The sequence below is a fragment of the Hyla sarda genome, chromosome 1, assembly GCF_029499605.1.
Source record: "Hyla sarda isolate aHylSar1 chromosome 1, aHylSar1.hap1, whole genome shotgun sequence".
In the NCBI taxonomy this organism is placed as follows: Eukaryota; Metazoa; Chordata; class Amphibia; order Anura; family Hylidae; genus Hyla; species Hyla sarda.
The window spans coordinates 607,708,541-607,727,144 of NC_079189.1; the positions used below are offsets into that span (position 1 = coordinate 607,708,541).

At 45.3% G+C, this 18,604-nt stretch overlaps 1 protein-coding gene across 1 annotated transcript in view; it reads right to left on the minus strand.

The window, feature by feature from the left end:
- LOC130299212 (oocyte zinc finger protein XlCOF7.1-like) overlaps nt 1-14,198 on the minus strand; it is a 73,659-nt gene extending 59,461 nt beyond the window's left edge. Inside the window, exons 1-5 of the mRNA XM_056551410.1 lie at nt 14,179-14,198; nt 12,718-12,865; nt 12,040-12,219; nt 5,929-6,055; nt 5,276-5,845 (exon numbers count right to left, since the gene is read on the minus strand). Coding sequence (XP_056407385.1) covers nt 5,276-5,845; nt 5,929-6,055; nt 12,040-12,219; nt 12,718-12,795 — 955 coding nt within the window. The 5' untranslated portion in view covers nt 12,796-12,865; nt 14,179-14,198. The remainder of the gene's footprint in view (nt 1-5,275; nt 5,846-5,928; nt 6,056-12,039; nt 12,220-12,717; nt 12,866-14,178) is intronic.
- Nucleotides 14,199-18,604: the final 4,406 nt, after the last annotated feature.

Genomic DNA, 18,604 nt, shown 5'->3' on the forward strand with positions numbered 1-18,604 from the left:
ATTAAGACCTCTTAATTAATATGGACTCGTCCAACCCTGAAACAATGTCTAATGACCAAATTCAATTATTAGTGGACCACTCTGTTTCTAGGTCCGTGCATTCTGCTGTTAACAATGCTATGGCAGCTATGCAGGAATCTCTGGTAAAACAGTTTGCTATGGCAATATCTCAGATGTCTGCACATAAAGAACATCAGGCGCAGCAGGCTAAAAAAATGCTCTGCAAAAAAGAGACATTTATCCCGTGACAAACCCCTTGCTAATTAAGCAAAGAAAAATTGTTACTAATGATAGGGGTTTACATGCTAATATTGATTTGCCTTCCACCAGTAACCATGATTATGATGCGGAGCAATCCCCTCCTCTACCCAGGAGGAGAATTCTAATACACGGGTCACTCATGTCTCAGAGACTGTTAACCCCTCAGATCACTATGAGAATAATGAGGGTGATAATACTGATTTATATGACGATGAAATTGATATGGCAGACTATTACTCTGAATTATTGGATGTTGAAGACCCCTCTTGATGGTCAAGGACTCCCCTTTTTTGATCCCTCCCAAATAGTACATCCCAGATCTGGGGAGTGGACACCTAGTCCCGAAATAGAAAAATTTATATCTTACTGGATAAGAAAAAGTTTGGACAGTAAAGACAGAAATAAACTAAGGGTAGAATGTCCAAGACCCACATTACCCTTAAACGCTGCCCAAACACCTGAATTAGACCCAATTCTAGTAAGATATATTCAAAAATCGGGTAAAAACCCCAAAAAAAGGTATGGACCGAAATTTTGAAATCTGTCAGGACAAATTTTTAGATTTATTAGGTCCCCTGGCAAAAATGATGGAAATTACTGAAAACGCTTATAATTCTGGCACTATGGTGGATACTAACACCCTTAGGGGTTGGATACAGAGGGCTATATGCCTCTTTGGTAACATTAATGAGGCTTTCTGTACTGAGAGGAGACGATCAATCTTACTAAAATTAGACCCTCAACTGACTCATTTAGCTGCTACACAGCCACCTACCCCTACAGGAGGTTCTCTCTTCGGAGAACAATTTATGAAAGAAATTTCGAAATATGTGGGCCTCTTTTCATCTCTAGACAAGGCCCAATCATCCCTCAAAAAAGTTTTTCCCTCAAAATTTTTTGGAAGGGCCGGGAGAAGTAGGGGCCGTTTTCCCGGCCGATATCCCCAATATAGAGCACAATATCGAGGCAACTCTTACCAAACAGACAGAGCTTCCTTCCATATCCCACCCCCTCAACCCCAACCACAACCCTTCTTCCCCTACCGGGCACGTCCATGGAGACCGAGAGGACAACGGGGATACACACGTTCCAGACCCTAAGGTAAGACTTCCTCCCATTTTTCTTCCCACCCTCCAGTGGGCGGAAGACTCCTTTTTTCCCACCATTGGGCTGGGATCTTCCGACCAATGGATCCTCAATACTGTGAGAGGTTACCAGATAGAACTCATATCCAATCCTATAGAAACAGAGATTCCTCATCCTATTCATTTCACAAAAGAGGATAAAATTTTGATACAATCAGAAATAAAAGACCATTACTCCAAACAAGCCATTATCCCGTTCCCACTAAATTCCCCAGGTTTTGTCAGCAACCTGTTTTTAGTAAAAAAGAAGGATTCAGGTTATGGTCCAGTAATAAACTTAAAAATACTAAACAATTTTGTATGCTATGGTCATTTCAAGATGGAAGGCATCCATCTTCTCAGGGATATCCTTCTTCAAAATGACTGGTTGATAAAAATCGACCTAAAGGACGCGTATCTTATGGTCCCAATTCATCCATCTTGTCAACCTTTACTCCAATTTATTTGGAACAACACGAAATGAATTCATTTGCCTTCCCTTCGGACTCTATTCAGCCCCTTGGTGCTTCACCAAGTTAATGAAGCCAGTGCTAGCTCTATTACGAGCTCGGGGGATTCGTCTCATAATATATTTGGATGATATCCTTATTATGGCCGACTCCATCAGTCAAGCCTATTCCCATATGGAATGGACTCTATCACTTTTGACCAAGCTAGGTTTTTTGATCAATGTCGACAAGTCTTATTCCTTCTCAGGAACTGGAATTTTTGGGATTTCTGATCAATACCCGATCAGCTTTGTTGAGTCTTCCCTCAAAGAAATTGAAGACTATCCGCAAAGAGATTCGGTCGCTTATCAACAAGGATCTCATCTCTCTTCGTTCCATAGCACGTATCGAAAGACTCCTTTCCACATCTATTCAAGCTATATTTCCAGCCCCTTTACATTATCGGGCTCTTCAACGGCTGAAAATCCAACATCTAAGAGAAGGTCTTGAATATTCGGATGAGGTTCCTCTCTCTCTCCAGAAGCCAGGGAAGAGCTCTTATGGTGGCTTCAAGAATGGAACGGGAAAGCAATTTTCAATTCCCTTCCAGACTTAATTTTGGAATCGGATGCGAGTCTCCTTGGTTGGGGAGCTTGTTGTGGGTCTCTCTCCACAGGAGGCAAATGGTCATCCCTAGAGACTTAATACCACATCAACTGTTAAGAACTCTTAGCGGGTTTCTTTGCTGTGAAGAGTTTCGCGAAGGACAATTTTCATCAATGTGTCTTACTACGCATGGACAATATTTCAGCGGTTCAATATATCAACCGCCTAGGAGGAACACAATCCTCTACGCTGTCCAATATAGCCAAAGTTCTATGGCACTTCTGCCTAGACAGGGATATTACCCTCAAGGCCGAATATCTTCCAGGCCTCTCCAACACCATAGCGGACTGGAATTCATGGTATCTGAAAGATTCCAGCTTTTGGATGTTGGATCAAGACGTATTCCAACAAATTCAGCAGATATGGGGTCCATTTTATCTGGACCTATTTGCATCCAGACTCAATCGCCAACTCCCACGGTTCTTCAGTTGGCGTCCGGATCTGGAATCAGCAGGGACAGACGCTTTCATTCAAATTTGTCCACAGGAAATACTATATGCCTTTCCCCCATTCAATCTTATTCCCAGACTTTTGGTTCAGATTTCAATGCAGAAAGCAACTGTAGTTCTGATCTCTCCATGATGGCCCTCTCAACCATGGTTCCCGCAGATTTTGAGTATGCTGATCGATTTCCCGAGGGTACTTCCCACTTTCCAGAATCTTCTACTAGATCCATTAGGGAATCCTCTAGTATTATCCCATCAACTTCCTTTGGTGGCATGGTTAATTTCGGGACAACTCCCGCGGAGACAGAATTTTCTCAAACAACTAGAGAGATTCTTTGTGACGCCTGGGCCCCAGGTACCAGGATCGCTTACAGATCAGCCTTGAAACTTTGGGATTTGGATCCCTTATCTGCACCTATCCCTCACATACTAAATTATCTTTCGGATGCTTTTGATGCGGGTAAAGCATACCGTACTATAAATCTTTATCGTTCAGCAATTTCCTTTTATCATACTCCCGTTAATTCCATATCCATCGATAAACACCCTTTGGTTTGTAAATTACTTAAAGGAATTCGTTTTAGACGACCTCCGACTCCTAAGTATCAATCTACTTGGGATGTTAATCTTCTTCTTGATCTTTTTCAGAGTTGGGAGGATAATGATTCATTACCCTTAAAACTCTTATCTTTTAAACTTACCACTTTACTTTGTCTCATTTCAATTAAAAGAATTTCGGATGTCAAAGCTCTGGATATTTCCCATAGACAATTCTCTCCTCAGGGGGTATCCTTTTCGGTCCATAGACGAACCAAAACCAATATCCATCAGGTATTTTATCCGTCCTTCCCTCACAATGACAAACTCTGTGTTGTCCGCTGTTTACTCGCCTATGAGGACAAAACAAAATCTATCCGCCATCCTTCTCATTCTCAACTTCTTATTTCTTACTGTAAACCACATTTACCTGTTTCTTCTACTACCTTAGCCAGATGGATTAGAACAGTCATGTTCATGGCTAATATTGACATATCGAAATTTGGAGCACATTCCACCAGAAGCACAGTTTCCACTAAACTCACCCAATCTGGGGGATCATTATTGGATCTCCTTAAAGCAGCCAACTGGTCATCTGAATCCACTTTTAAATCTTTCTATTTCAGACCTGAACACCATGTCTCTATTATAGAATATTCTATATTTGTAATTATTTTGTTATTTATGTATAAGATATTATGATATATATATTTTAAGCTTTGAACATTCACTATAATGCAAAGCCCTCCTGTCTTGTCATAAAATTGGAGATTTTCCTATCCTAGGTGACGGAAAATATAGATTTTATGAAAGACAGGAGGCGAGGATTATCCCTCCCTTATCCCACCCATTAACAATTTTTATTTTATTTCAGCCTACTAATCGCCAGGACATATGGACCTGTTTTTGGACCTGGAAGTTTTTTCTTCAGATCCACAGATGAATTAACTTTCTTCTTTGCATGATGCTTCCTTACAGAGGAATTTCAACTTTCAAGTTATTCCAGTTTATGGACTTTATTTTATAAATTTTTTCTTCATATAAGTGTTCTTTATTTTTTGGTCCATCAAAGAAAGAGGGATAGTTTTGTCAGTCTAGAGCTTATATTACCTGGGCTGTATGTTCATTGGTTACTACTAAGATACAGCATGTTAGGTTGTGCTTACCTTTGATTATAACACCTTTATGCCTGTATACCTCAAAGTTTTTCTTGTTAACTATTGAAAAAACGTTTTAATGTTGCTGCCATATGCCCTGCAGTAAAGAAAGAAATGCACTATAATGCGAAGCCTCCTGTCTTTCATAAAATCTATATTTTCCATCACCTAGAAGTGATTTACAAATCTATTTAACTTTCTGGCACCAGTTGACCTAAAAAAAGAAGGCTTCCACGGGAGTACCCCTTTAAGCCCCTTATGTGCCCTCACATAGTAGTTAGGGTTCCATAAAGCCCCCATATAGTATTATGCCCCCATAAAGTATTAAACCTCAATATTGCCCCATATATTAGTAGACCCTCATACTGCCTTTATATAGTACTAGGATCCCATGTAACCCCAGGTTACATTCACACTACTTTCCACCATAATCCTTATGCTCCTGCACATATATATTTTTTTTATATATTCTGCATCCATATTATAAATGTGTTATCTCCCAGGTTTGGCTGAATTGCGGAATATACAGCAGAAAAGAGGCAGGACACAGAGCTTTAAGAAGTCTACACACAAATAATGCAGCCGGTGACTGAATAGTCTGTGACTCTTCTCTGCATCTAGTGGTTACTACTCACCTGGGCGGTTGCCTGAAGGAAAGTCCTCCTTATACTGCTCATCGCTGCTCACATCTGTCTCTTCTTCTTCCTCTATGTCTGTTGCAACAATATACATCAGATCTTTCCCTGTAGGAATTTCCTTCATATACTGCTCATCACTGCTCACATCTGTCTCTTCTTCTTCCTTTATGTCTGTAGCATTAATATAGATCAGATCTTTCCCTGAAGGAATGTGCTCCTTATACTGCTCATCACCGCTCACATCTGTCTCTTCTTCCTCCTTTATGTCTGTAGCACTAATATAGATCACAGCTTTCCCTGTAGAAATGTCCTCCTTATACTGCTCATCACTGCTCACATCTGTCTCTTCTTCTTCCTTTATGTCTGTAGCATTAATATAGATCAGATCTTTCTCCGTAGGAATGTCTTCCTTATACTGCTCATCACCACTCATATCTGTCTCTTCTTCTTCCTTCATGTCTGTAGCATTAATATAGATCAGATCTTTCCCTGTAGGAATGTCTTCCTTATACTGCTTCTCAAGAGAATGGGGACACCTCTCTGGTGCTTTTCTCTTACTGGATCTGACTGTAGGAAACACATACAGAGACTGAATTCATTCTTTACATACAAATAATGAGAGGACGTGTGAATATAGTCATGTCTATTACCTGCTGATGTGAGGGGCTGCTGATCCTCCATCATGACCTGATCCTTGTACTGATCCTTGTGTCCTTCTACATACTCCCACTCCTCCATGGAGAAATAGACCGCCACGTCCTGACACCTTATAGGAACCTGACACACAATGATACAGTCATCACCCCGACCCCTCCAGTGGTGTTACTGTATAATGTCCCAGCATTCCCAGCAGTGTCACCTCTCCAGTCATCACCAGACCCCTCCATTACTGTATAATGTCCCAGCATTCCCAGCAGTGTAACCTCTCCAGTCATCACCAGACACCTTCATTACTGTATAATGTCCCAGCATTCCCAGCAGTGTCACCTCTCCAGTCATCACCAGACCCCTCCATTACTGTATAATGTCCCAGCAGTGTCACCTCTCCAGTCATCACCAGACCCCTCCATTACTATATAATGTCCCAGCAGTGTCACCTCTCCAGTCATAACCAGACCCCTCCATTACTGTATAATGTCCCAGTATTCCCAGCAGTGTCACCTCTCCAGTCATCACCAGACCCCTCCATTACTGTGTAATGTCCCAGCAGTGTCACCTCTCCAGTCATCACCAGACCCCTCCATTACTGTATAATGTCCCAGCAGTGTCACCTCTCCAGTCATCACCAGACCCCTCCATTACTGTATAATGTCCCAGCATTCCCAGCAGTGTCACCTCTCCAGTCATCACCAGACCCCTCCATTACTGTATAATGTCCCAGCATTCCCAGCAGTGTCACCTCTCCAGTCATCACCAGACCCCTCCATTACTGTATAATGTCCCAGCAGTGTCACCTCTCCAGTCATCACCAGACCCCTCCATTACTGTATAATGTCCCAGCAGTGTCACCTCTCCAGTCATCACCAGACCCCTCCATTACTGTATAATGTCCCAGCAGTGTCACCTCTCCAGTCATCACCAGACCCCTCCATTACTGTATAATGTCCCAGCATTCCCAGCAGTGTCACCTCTCCAGTCATCACCAGACCCCTCCATTACTGTATAATGTCCCAGCATTCCCAGCAGTGTAACCTCTCCAGTCATCACCAGACCCCTTCATTACTGTATAATGTCCCAGCATTCCCAGCAGTGTCACCTCTCCAGTCATCACCAGACCCCTCCATTACTGTATAATGTCCCAGCATTCCCAGCAGTGTCACCTCTCCAGTCATCACCAGACCCCTCCATTACTGTATAATGTCCCAGCAGTGTCACCTCTCCAGTCATCACCAGACCCCTCCATTACTGTATAATGTCCCAGCATTCCCAGCAGTGTCACCTCTCCAGTCATCACCAGACCCCTCCATTACTGTATAATGTCCCAGCAGTGTCACCTCTCCAGTCATCACCAGACCCCTCCATTACTATATAATGTCCCAGCAGTGTCACCTCACCAGTCATAACCAGACCCCTCCATTACTGTATAATGTCCCAGTATTCCCAGCAGTGTCACCTCTCCAGTCATCACCAGACCCCTCCATTACTGTGTAATGTCCCAGCAGTGTCACCTCTCCAGTCATCACCAGACCCCTCCATTACTGTATAATGTCCCAGCAGTGTCACCTCTCCAGTCATCACCAGACCCCTCCATTACTGTATAATGTCCCAGCATTCCCAGCAGTGTCACCTCTCCAGTCATCACCAGACCCCTCCATTACTGTATAATGTCCCAGCATTCCCAGCAGTGTCACCTCTCCAGTCATCACCAGACCCCTCCATTACTGTATAATGTCCCAGCAGTGTCACCTCTCCAGTCATCACCAGACCCCTCCATTACTGTATAATGTCCCAGCAGTGTCACCTCTCCAGTCATCACCAGACCCCTCCATTACTGTATAATGTCCCAGCAGTGTCACCTCTCCAGTCATCACCAGACCCCTCCATTACTGTATAATGTCCCAGCATTCCCAGCAGTGTCACCTCTCCAGTCATCACCAGACCCCTCCATTACTGTATAATGTCCCAGCATTCCCAGCAGTGTAACCTCTCCAGTCATCACCAGACCCCTTCATTACTGTATAATGTCCCAGCAGTGTCACCTCTCCAGTCATCACCAGACCCCTCCATTACTGTATAATGTCCCAGCATTCCCAGCAGTGTCACCTCTCCAGTCATCACCAGACCCCTCCATTACTGTATAATGTCCCAGCATTCCCAGCAGTGTAACCTCTCCAGTCATCACCAGACCCCTTCATTACTGTATAATGTCCCAGCATTCCCAGCAGTGTCACCTCTCCAGTCATCACCAGACCCCTCCATTACTGTATAATGTCCCAGCAGTGTCACCTCTCCAGTCATCACCAGACCCCTCCATTACTATATAATGTCCCAGCAGTGTCACCTCTCCAGTCATAACCAGACCCCTCCATTACTGTATAATGTCCCAGTATTCCCAGCAGTGTCACCTCTCCAGTCATCACCAGACCTCTCCATTACTGTATAATGTTCCAGCATTCCAAGCAGTGTCACCTCTCCAGTCATCACCAGACTCCTCCATTACTGTGTAATGTCCCAGCAGTGTCACCTCTCCAGTCATCACCAGACCCCTCCATTACTGTATAATGTCCCAGCAGTGTCACCTCTCCAGTCATCACCAGACCCCTCCATTACTGTATAATGTCCCAGCAGTGTCACCTCTCCAGTCATCACCAGACCCCTCCATTACTGTATAATGTCCCAGCATTCCCAGCAGTGTCACCTCTCCAGTCATCACCAGACCCCTCCATTACTGTATAATGTCCCAGCATTCCCAGCAGTGTCACCTCTCCAGTCATCACCAGACCCCTCCATTACTGTATAATGTCCCAGCAGTGTCACCTCTCCAGTCATCACCAGACCCCTCCATTACTGTATAATGTCCCAGCAGTGTCACCTCTCCAGTCATCACCAGACCCCTCCATTACTGTATAATGTCCCAGCAGTGTCACCTCTCCAGTCATCACCAGACCCCTCCATTACTGTATAATGTCCCAGCATTCCCAGCAGTGTCACCTCTCCAGTCATCACCAGACCCCTCCATTACTGTATAATGTCCCAGCATTCCCAGCAGTGTAACCTCTCCAGTCATCACCAGACCCCTTCATTACTGTATAATGTCCCAGCATTCCCAGCAGTGTCACCTCTCCAGTCATCACCAGACCCCTCCATTACTGTATAATGTCCCAGCATTCCCAGCAGTGTCACCTCTCCAGTCATCACCAGACCCCTCCATTACTGTATAATGTCCCAGCAGTGTCACCTCTCCAGTCATCACCAGACCCCTCCATTACTGTATAATGTCCCAGCATTCCCAGCAGTGTCACCTCTCCAGTCATCACCAGACCCCTCCATTACTGTATAATGTCCCAGCAGTGTCACCTCTCCAGTCATCACCAGACCCCTCCATTACTATATAATGTCCCAGCAGTGTCACCTCTCCAGTCATAACCAGACCCCTCCATTACTGTATAATGTCCCAGTATTCCCAGCAGTGTCACCTCTCCAGTCATCACCAGACCCCTCCATTACTGTGTAATGTCCCAGCAGTGTCACCTCTCCAGTCATCACCAGACCCCTCCATTACTGTATAATGTCCCAGCAGTGTCACCTCTCCAGTCATCACCAGACCCCTCCATTACTGTATAATGTCCCAGCATTCCCAGCAGTGTCACCTCTCCAGTCATCACCAGACCCCTCCATTACTGTATAATGTCCCAGCATTCCCAGCAGTGTCACCTCTCCAGTCATCACCAGACCCCTCCATTACTGTATAATGTCCCAGCAGTGTCACCTCTCCAGTCATCACCAGACCCCTCCATTACTGTATAATGTCCCAGCAGTGTCACCTCTCCAGTCATCACCAGACCCCTCCATTACTGTATAATGTCCCAGCAGTGTCACCTCTCCAGTCATCACCAGACCCCTCCATTACTGTATAATGTCCCAGCATTCCCAGCAGTGTCACCTCTCCAGTCATCACCAGACCCCTCCATTACTGTATAATGTCCCAGCATTCCCAGCAGTGTAACCTCTCCAGTCATCACCAGACCCCTTCATTACTGTATAATGTCCCAGCAGTGTCACCTCTCCAGTCATCACCAGACCCCTCCATTACTGTATAATGTCCCAGCATTCCCAGCAGTGTAACCTCTCCAGTCATCACCAGACCCCTTCATTACTGTATAATGTCCCAGCATTCCCAGCAGTGTCACCTCTCCAGTCATCACCAGACCCCTCCATTACTGTATAATGTCCCAGCAGTGTCACCTCTCCAGTCATCACCAGACCCCTCCATTACTATATAATGTCCCAGCAGTGTCACCTCTCCAGTCATAACCAGACCCCTCCATTACTGTATAATGTCCCAGTATTCCCAGCAGTGTCACCTCTCCAGTCATCACCAGACCTCTCCATTACTGTATAATGTTCCAGCATTCCAAGCAGTGTCACCTCTCCAGTCATCACCAGACCCCTCCATTACTGTGTAATGTCCCAGCAGTGTCACCTCTCCAGTCATCACCAGACCCCTCCATTACTGTATAATGTCCCAGCAGTGTCACCTCTCCAGTCATCACCAGACCCCTCCATTACTGTATAATGTCCCAGCAGTGTCACCTCTCCAGTCATCACCAGACCCCTCCATTACTGTATAATGTCCCAGCATTCCCAGCAGTGTCACCTCTCCAGTCATCACCAGACCCCTCCATTACTGTATAATGTCCCAGCATTCCCAGCAGTGTCACCTCTCCAGTCATCACCAGACCCCTCCATTACTGTATAATGTCCCAGCAGTGTCACCTCTCCAGTCATAACCAGACCCCTCCATTACTGTATAATGTCCCAGTATTCCCAGCAGTGTCACCTCTCCAGTCATCACCAGACCCCTCCATTACTGTATAATGTCCCAGCATTCCCAGCAGTGTCACCTCTCCAGTCATCACCAGACCCCTCCACTACTGTATAATGTCCCAGCAGTGTCACTTCTCCAGTCATCACCAGACCCCTCCATTACTGTATAATGTCCCAGCAGTGTCACCTCTCCAGTCATCACCAGACCCCTCCATTACTGTATAATGTCCCAGCATTCCCAGCAGTGTCACCTCTCCAGTCATCACCAGACCCCTCCATTACTGTATAATGTCCCAGCAGTGTCACTTCTCCAGTCATCACCAGACCCCTCTATTACTGTATAATGTCCCAGCAGTGTCACCTCTCCAGTCATCACCAGACCCCTTCATTACTGTATTATGTCCCAGCATTCCCAGCAGTGTCACCTCTCCAGTCACCACCAGACCCCTCCATTACTGTATAATGTCCCAGCATTCCCAGCAGTGTCACCTCTCCAGTCATCACCAGACCCCTCCATTACTGTATAATGTCCCAGCAGTGTCACCTCTCCAGTCATCACCAGACCCCTCCATTACTGTATAATGTCCCAGCATTCCCAGCAGGGTCACCTCTCCAGTCACCACCAGACCCCTCCATTACTGTATAATGTCCCAGCAGTGTCACCTCTCCAGTCACCACCAGACCCCTCCATTACTGTATAATGTCCCAGCATTCCCGGCAGTGTCACCTCTCCAGTCATCACCAGACCCCTCCATTACTGTATAATGTCCCAGCAGTGTCACCTCTCCAGTCATCACCAGACCCCTCCATTACTGTATAATGTCCCAGCAGTGTCACCTCTCCAGTCATCACCCGACCCCTCCATTACTGTATAATGTCCCAACATTCCCAGCAGTGTCACCTCTCCAGTCATCACCAGACCCCTCCATTACTGTATAATGTCCCAGCATTCCCAGCAGTGTCACCTCTCCAGTCATCACCAGACCCCTCCATTACTGTATAATGTCCCAGCATTCCCAGCAGTTTCACCTCTCTAGTCATCACCAGACCCCTCCATTACTGTATAATGTCCCAGCATTCCCAGCAGTGTCACCTCCAGTCATCACCAGACCCCTCCATTAATGTATAATGTCCCAGCATTCCCAGCAGTGTCACCTCTCCAGTCATCACCAGACCCCTCCATTACTGTATAATGTCCCAGCATTCCCAGCAGTGTCACCTCTCCAGTCATCACCAGACCCCTCCATTACTGTATAATGTCCCAGCAGGGTCACCTCTCCAGTCAGCAGCTCCATCATCTTGTTGATCAGTTCTAGGATCTTCTGTTCATCCATTTCCTCATGTATCAGGGAGTGAGGTGGGGGCCCCGGGAATGGGCTCCGGGTTCTTCCCCATCCTTCACACACAGGGGCCCGACAGCGCCCACTAGAGGACTTCTTCACTACTGTGTAATCCTGTGTATGGAGAGACACATTAATATCACTACATACATTCCCAGAATCCCTCACCTCTCCAGTCATATCCATCTGTTATTACATAGATAAGAATGAGGTCATGTGACATCACTCCCAGAATCCCTCACCTCTCCAGTCATGTCCATCTGTTATTACATAGATAAGAATGAGGTCATGTGACATCACTCCCAGAATCCCTCACCTCTCCAGTCATATCCTTCTGTTATTACATAGATAAGAATGAAGTCATGTGACATCACTCCCAGAATCCCTCACCTCTCCAGTCATATCCATCTGTTATTACATAGATAAGAATGAAGTCATGTGACATCACTCCCAGAATCCCTCACCTCTCCAGTCATATCCATCTGTTATTACATAGATAAGAATGAGGTCATGTGACATCACTCCCAGAATCCCTCACCTCTCCAGTCATATCCATCTGTAATTACATAGATAAGAATGAGGTCATGTGACATCACTCCCAGAATCCCTCACCTCTCCAGTAAGCCGGAAGAGTATCTGTAGGGTGAGGTTTATGATCCTGTCGGCCATCTTGTTCCTGTCTCTCTCCATGGTTGATGGGTCATCCAGGAGAATTCTCTTATATAGAAGGTATCAGCAGACGATCCTGGATTGGAGAAACCTGAAGGGAAGAAGAGGAGATGATGAGAAATGGCGGCTGCTAATAGAAACAACAACAAACGTTCCTATGTGGCAACAGTAGTGATGTATGTGTGTGAGGACTCTGATCACAAGAGCTTACAATCTATGAGGAGGAGGAGACAAGAGGAGTGAGGACCCTGATCACAAGAGCTTACAATCTATGAGGAGGAGGAGTGAGGATCCTGATCACAAGAGCTTACAATCTATGAGGAGGAGGAGACAAGAGGAGTGAGGATCCTGATCACAAGAGCTTACAATCTATGAGGAGGAGGAGACAAGAGGAGTGAGGACCCTGATCACAAGAGCTTACAATCTATGAGGAGGAGGAGTGAGGATCCTGATCACAAGAGCTTACAATCTATGAGGAGGAGGAGACAAGAGGAGTGAGGATCCTGATCACAAGAGCTTACAATCTATGAGGAGGAGGAGACAAGAGGAGTGAGGATCCTGATCACAAGAGCTTACAATCTATGAGGAGGAGACAAGAGGAGTGAGGATCCTGATCACAAGAGCTTACAATCTATGAGGAGGAGACAAGAGGAGTGAGGATCCTGATCACAAGAGCTTACAATGTATGAGGAGGAGGAGACAAGAGGAGTGAGGATCCTGATCACAAGAGCTTACAATCTATGAGGAGGAGGAGACAAGAGGAGTGAGGATCCTGATCACAAGAGCTTACAATCTATGAGGAGGAGGAGACAAGAGGAGTGAGGATCCTGATCACAAGAGCTTACAATCTATGAGGAGGAGACAAGAGGAGTGAGGATCCTGATCACAAGAGCTTACAATCTATGAGGAGGAGGAGACAAGAGGAGTGAGGATCCTGATCACAAGAGCTTACAATCTATGAGGAGGAGGAGACAAGAGGAGTGAGGATCCTGATCACAAGAGCTTACAATCTATGAGGAGGAGACAAGAGGAGTGAGGATCCTGATCACAAGAGCTTACAATCTATGAGGAGGAGACAAGAGGAGTGAGGATCCTGATCACAAGAGCTTACAATCTATGAGGAGGAGACAAGAGGAGTGAGGATCCTGATCACAAGAGCTTACAATCTATGAGGAGGAGGAGACAAGAGGAGTGAGGATCCTGATCACAAGAGCTTACAATCTATGAGGAGGAGACAAGAGGAGTGAGGACCCTGATCACAAGAGCTTACAATCTATGAGGAAATAGACAAGAGGAGTGAGGACCCTGATCACAAGAGCTTACAATCTATGAGGAAATACAAATGAATAAATATATATACATATATAGATATATATATATATATACACACACACATATATATACCTCCACCCTCAGAGCCGTACAGGATCCGTGTACTTACAGGACCTGCGATGATGTCAGAGTCATGTGATCAGTCACATGGATGAGGGGAGGAGTCAAGCAGTCACATGATCAGGGGCATCTGCTCTACGATAAAGACTTTTGTGGAATCTTTCTGGTTCAGCTCATTTCTTCCAGCAGAGAAAAGGACGACCCTTCAGGATCAGATAAAGGAATTCATGACTCTCAGGACCTGATCGATCAGCTCAGCTATGTCCGATCTAAGAAACCTCTCGTCAGGTGTCCCTGCAGTGACGGGGACTCCGATCAATCCAGACCCCTACAGAGATTTATACTGTGATGGGGACAGAAGCCGCTTGTCATCAGATATGTTACAGTCACGAGCGGGTGATCGGGTTATCTATAAAATCTATAATAAAGCCAAACAGGTAAAGTAAACAGGTAAGTAAATTTAGGACTATAACCCAGGTCTCTTAGTCGTTCTGCCAAACTAAGGCGAGACTTAATAAATGAATCATTTATCATGAAAGAAAAATATTCACAAAATATTAACAGGGCCGAGTTTTCACCACACAGAAAAAAATAAACTGGACTCATCAGGAGGTTTGAAATGTTTAAAAAATGCTAGATTTAGTTCCATGTTCTCTGGATACACTCCGGTGGTTGGCGCCAACAGAGCTGCAGCCGGCGGTAGCCAGTTTAAGTACAGCGTAGGCACGTCTTCCTCAAGAACGGAAGAACAACTCTGTTACTTGTAATCTGCAGCCCACCTCGCTGCTTGTGTAATGGGGGTGGGGGACATAGGGATCTGAAGGGGGTAGAGGGGGGGCATAGGGATCTGAAGGGGGTAGAGGGGGGGCATAGGGATATGAAGGGGGTAGAGGGGGGGCATAGGAATCTGAAGGTGGTAGGGGGGCATAGGGATCTGAAGGTGGTAGAGGGGGGCATAGGGATCTGAAGGTGGTAGAGGGGGGGCATAGGGATCTGAAGGTGGTAGAGGGGGGGTCATAGGGATCTGAAGGTGGTAGAGGAGGGCATAGGTATCTGAAGGGGATAGAGGGGGCATAAGGATCTGAAGGGGGTAGAGGGGGGGCATAGGTATCTGAAGGTGGTAGAGGGGGGCATAGGTATATTGAGTGGGAAGAGGTGTTTTGGAGGGGGGACATAGGGATATGGAGGGGGCAAAGGCCTTTGGAATGGGGACATAGGGATTTAGAGAGGGCAGAAGGTTCTGGGTGGGGGGGGCAAAGGGGTCTGGAGGGGGCAGAGGGGTCTGGGTGGAGGGGGAAGATATACAGATATGGAGGGGTCTTGGTGGACATAGGGGTTGGGTGGAACAGAGTAGTCTGGGGGCCATAGAAATTTAGGAGAGGAGAGGTCTAAGGGGGGGGGCAGAGGGGCCTGTAGAAGCTGGTCAAAGGGTTCTTGGGTGATATATGTGTCTGGAAGTGGGAAGGAAATAGGGGTCTGGAAGTGGACAGGTGGGTCTGGGGGAAAGAGGGGATGACAACTGAGGGTCTGGAGGAGAACAGTACAGGGGTGGCAGAGTTTATTTCAGGGGAATGGTGTGTGGTAGTATTATTTCCAGGGACGCAGAGTTATCTTCAGGGGGCACAGTATTTGGCAGGGTTATAATGATTATTGTCTTTATAGAGAGCCAATGATGTCCGGGCGTGAAACTCTGCAGTGGGAAGATATAGCTGGAAGAAGTCCTGGTGCCCGGACAAGATGAAGACTACAGAGGAGACGTCACCAGCCGTGATATCATTGTGTATTCTCCCGACTGCCCCATCTCTGCTCTAGTCACTTGTGAATTCTGCAGGGATGATGAGTGAAACTGTACCCCAATCTGTGGCTCTCCAGGCATGATGGGAGTTGTAGTTTTCCACCAGCTAGAGAGCCACGTAAACTGAAGTGATCAGTGGGGGTCCCAGCGGTTGGACCCTCACATAAAAAATTGTCTGCTCAATCTAAAATTTTTGGTCCCAGTCTGGGCCAGCTGTACCTAGTACCCCTTGCACCATCTGCACAAATATCTCTCATATATTTTCTTGTGCTCAATGTTCATATAGAGACTACTGATGTTCCCTCTTTTTTAATTTACAGTCATGGCCGTAAATGTTGGCACCCCTGAAATTTTTCTAGAAACTGAAGTATTTCTCACAGGAAAGGATTGCAGTAACACTTGTTTTGCTATACACATGTTTATTCCCTTTGTGTGTATTGGAACTAAACCAAGAAAGGGCAGAAAAAAAGCTAATTGGTTATACTGTCACACCAAACTCCAAAAATGGGCTGGACAAAATTATTGGCACCCTTTCAATATTGTGGATAAATAAGATTGTTTCAAGCATGTGATGCTCCTTTAAACTCACCTGGGGCAGGTAACAGGTGTGGGCAATATAAAAATCCCACCTGAAAGCAGATAAAAGGAGAGAAGTTCACTTAGTCTTTGCATTGTGTGTCTGTGTGTGCGCCACACTAAGCATGGGCAATGGAAAGAGGAGAAGAGAACTGTCTGAGGACTTGAGAACCAAAATTGTGGAAAAATATCAACAATCTCAAGGTTACAAGTCCATCTCCAGAGATCTAGATTTCCCTTTGTCCACAGTGCGCAACATTATCAATAATCTTGCAACCCATGGCACTGTATATAATCTCCCTGGGCGTGGACAGAAGAGAAAAATTGATGAAAGGTGTCAACGCAGGATAGTCCGGATGGTGGATAAGCAGCCCCAAACAAGTTCCAAAGATATTCAGACTGTCCTGCAGGCTCAGGGAGCCTCAGTGTCAATGCAAACTATCCATCGACATTTAAATAAAATGAAATGCTATGGCAGGAGACACAGGAGGACCCCACTGCTGACACAGAAACATAAAAAAGCAAGACTACATTTTGCCAAAATGAACTTGGGTAAGCCAAAATCCTTCTGGGAAAACATCTTGTGGACAGATGAGACCAAGATAGAGCTTTTGGGTAAAGCACATCATTCTACTGTTTACCGAAAACGGAATGAGACCTACAAAGAAAAGAACACAGTACCTACAGTGAAATATGGTGGAAGTCAATGATGTTTTGGGGTTGTTTTGCTGCCTCTGGCACTGGGGGCCTTGAATGTGTACAAGACATCATGAAATCTGAGGATTACCAACGGATTTTGGGTGACACTGTACAGCCCAGTGTCAGAAAGCTGAGTTTGCGTCCAAGATCTTGGGTCTTCCAGCAGGACAATGACCCCAAACATACGTCAAAAAGCAACCAGAAATGGATGGCAACAAAGTGCTGGAGAGTTCTAAAGTGGCAGCAATGAGTCCAGATCTAAATCCCATTGATCACCTGTGGAGGGATCTTAAAATTGCTGTTGGGAAAAGGCGCCTTCCAATAAGAGAGACCTGGAGCAGTTTGTAAAGGAAGAGTGGTCCAACATTCCAGCTGAGAGGTGTAAGGAGATTATTGATGGTTATAGGAAACTGATTTCAGTTATTTTTTTCCAAAGGGTGTGCAACCAAATATTAAGATAAGGGTGACAATAATTTTGTCCAGCCCATTTTTGGAGTTTGGTTTTGTCCAATTTGCTTTTTTCCTCCCTTTTTCTGTTTAGTTCCAATACACACAAGGGGAATAAACATGTGTATAGCAAAACATGTGTTACTGCCATCCTTTTCTGTGAGAAATACTTCATTTTCTAGAAAAATGTTAGGGGTGCCAACATTTACAGCCATGACTAGTTGTATATAAACTCAAGGGTAATATTGTTAGTTTTGTTATATATATATACTCCAGAGTATGTATAACAAAACTAACAATATTAACCTTGAGTTTATATACACCTAAGTAAAAAAAAGAGGGAGCATCAGTAGTCTGTCTCTATATGGACATTGAGCACAAGAATATATATGACAGAGATATTTATGCAGATGGTGAAATCAGAGTACTGCCCAAATAAGAGTGTGCATCATGGTCTGGTGTGAACAGGCACTTTGAAATACGGCTATAAAGATGGCGGTCAATATCTTATATCTATGTACATAGTTTTTATTCTTGTTTTTTTATATAGTTTATGGTAATATATTTTTAACTGAACTGACTGTGAAGTTTTATTATCTCAAGTGCAGATTCTGTGCCAACTATTTTTAACTGTTGAGATCTACATAGTACAGTATTGAATAATAGTGCAATACTATACAGTATATCAGTGCAATATACATACATATAATATACACATCATACATGCATATAAAACTATCATACACACGTCTATCATACGCATAAACTGTACATCATACATATGCACATCCCCCCTCATCTTTGGACTCCTCACTGCCCCCCCCCTTGCCGCACTTATTATTTATGTAGCAGTGGGGCGGCCTGACCTGTTTTGCGGCCTGCGCTCCTTACGGATGTGTGCTCCTGGCGGGAGCTGGGTTC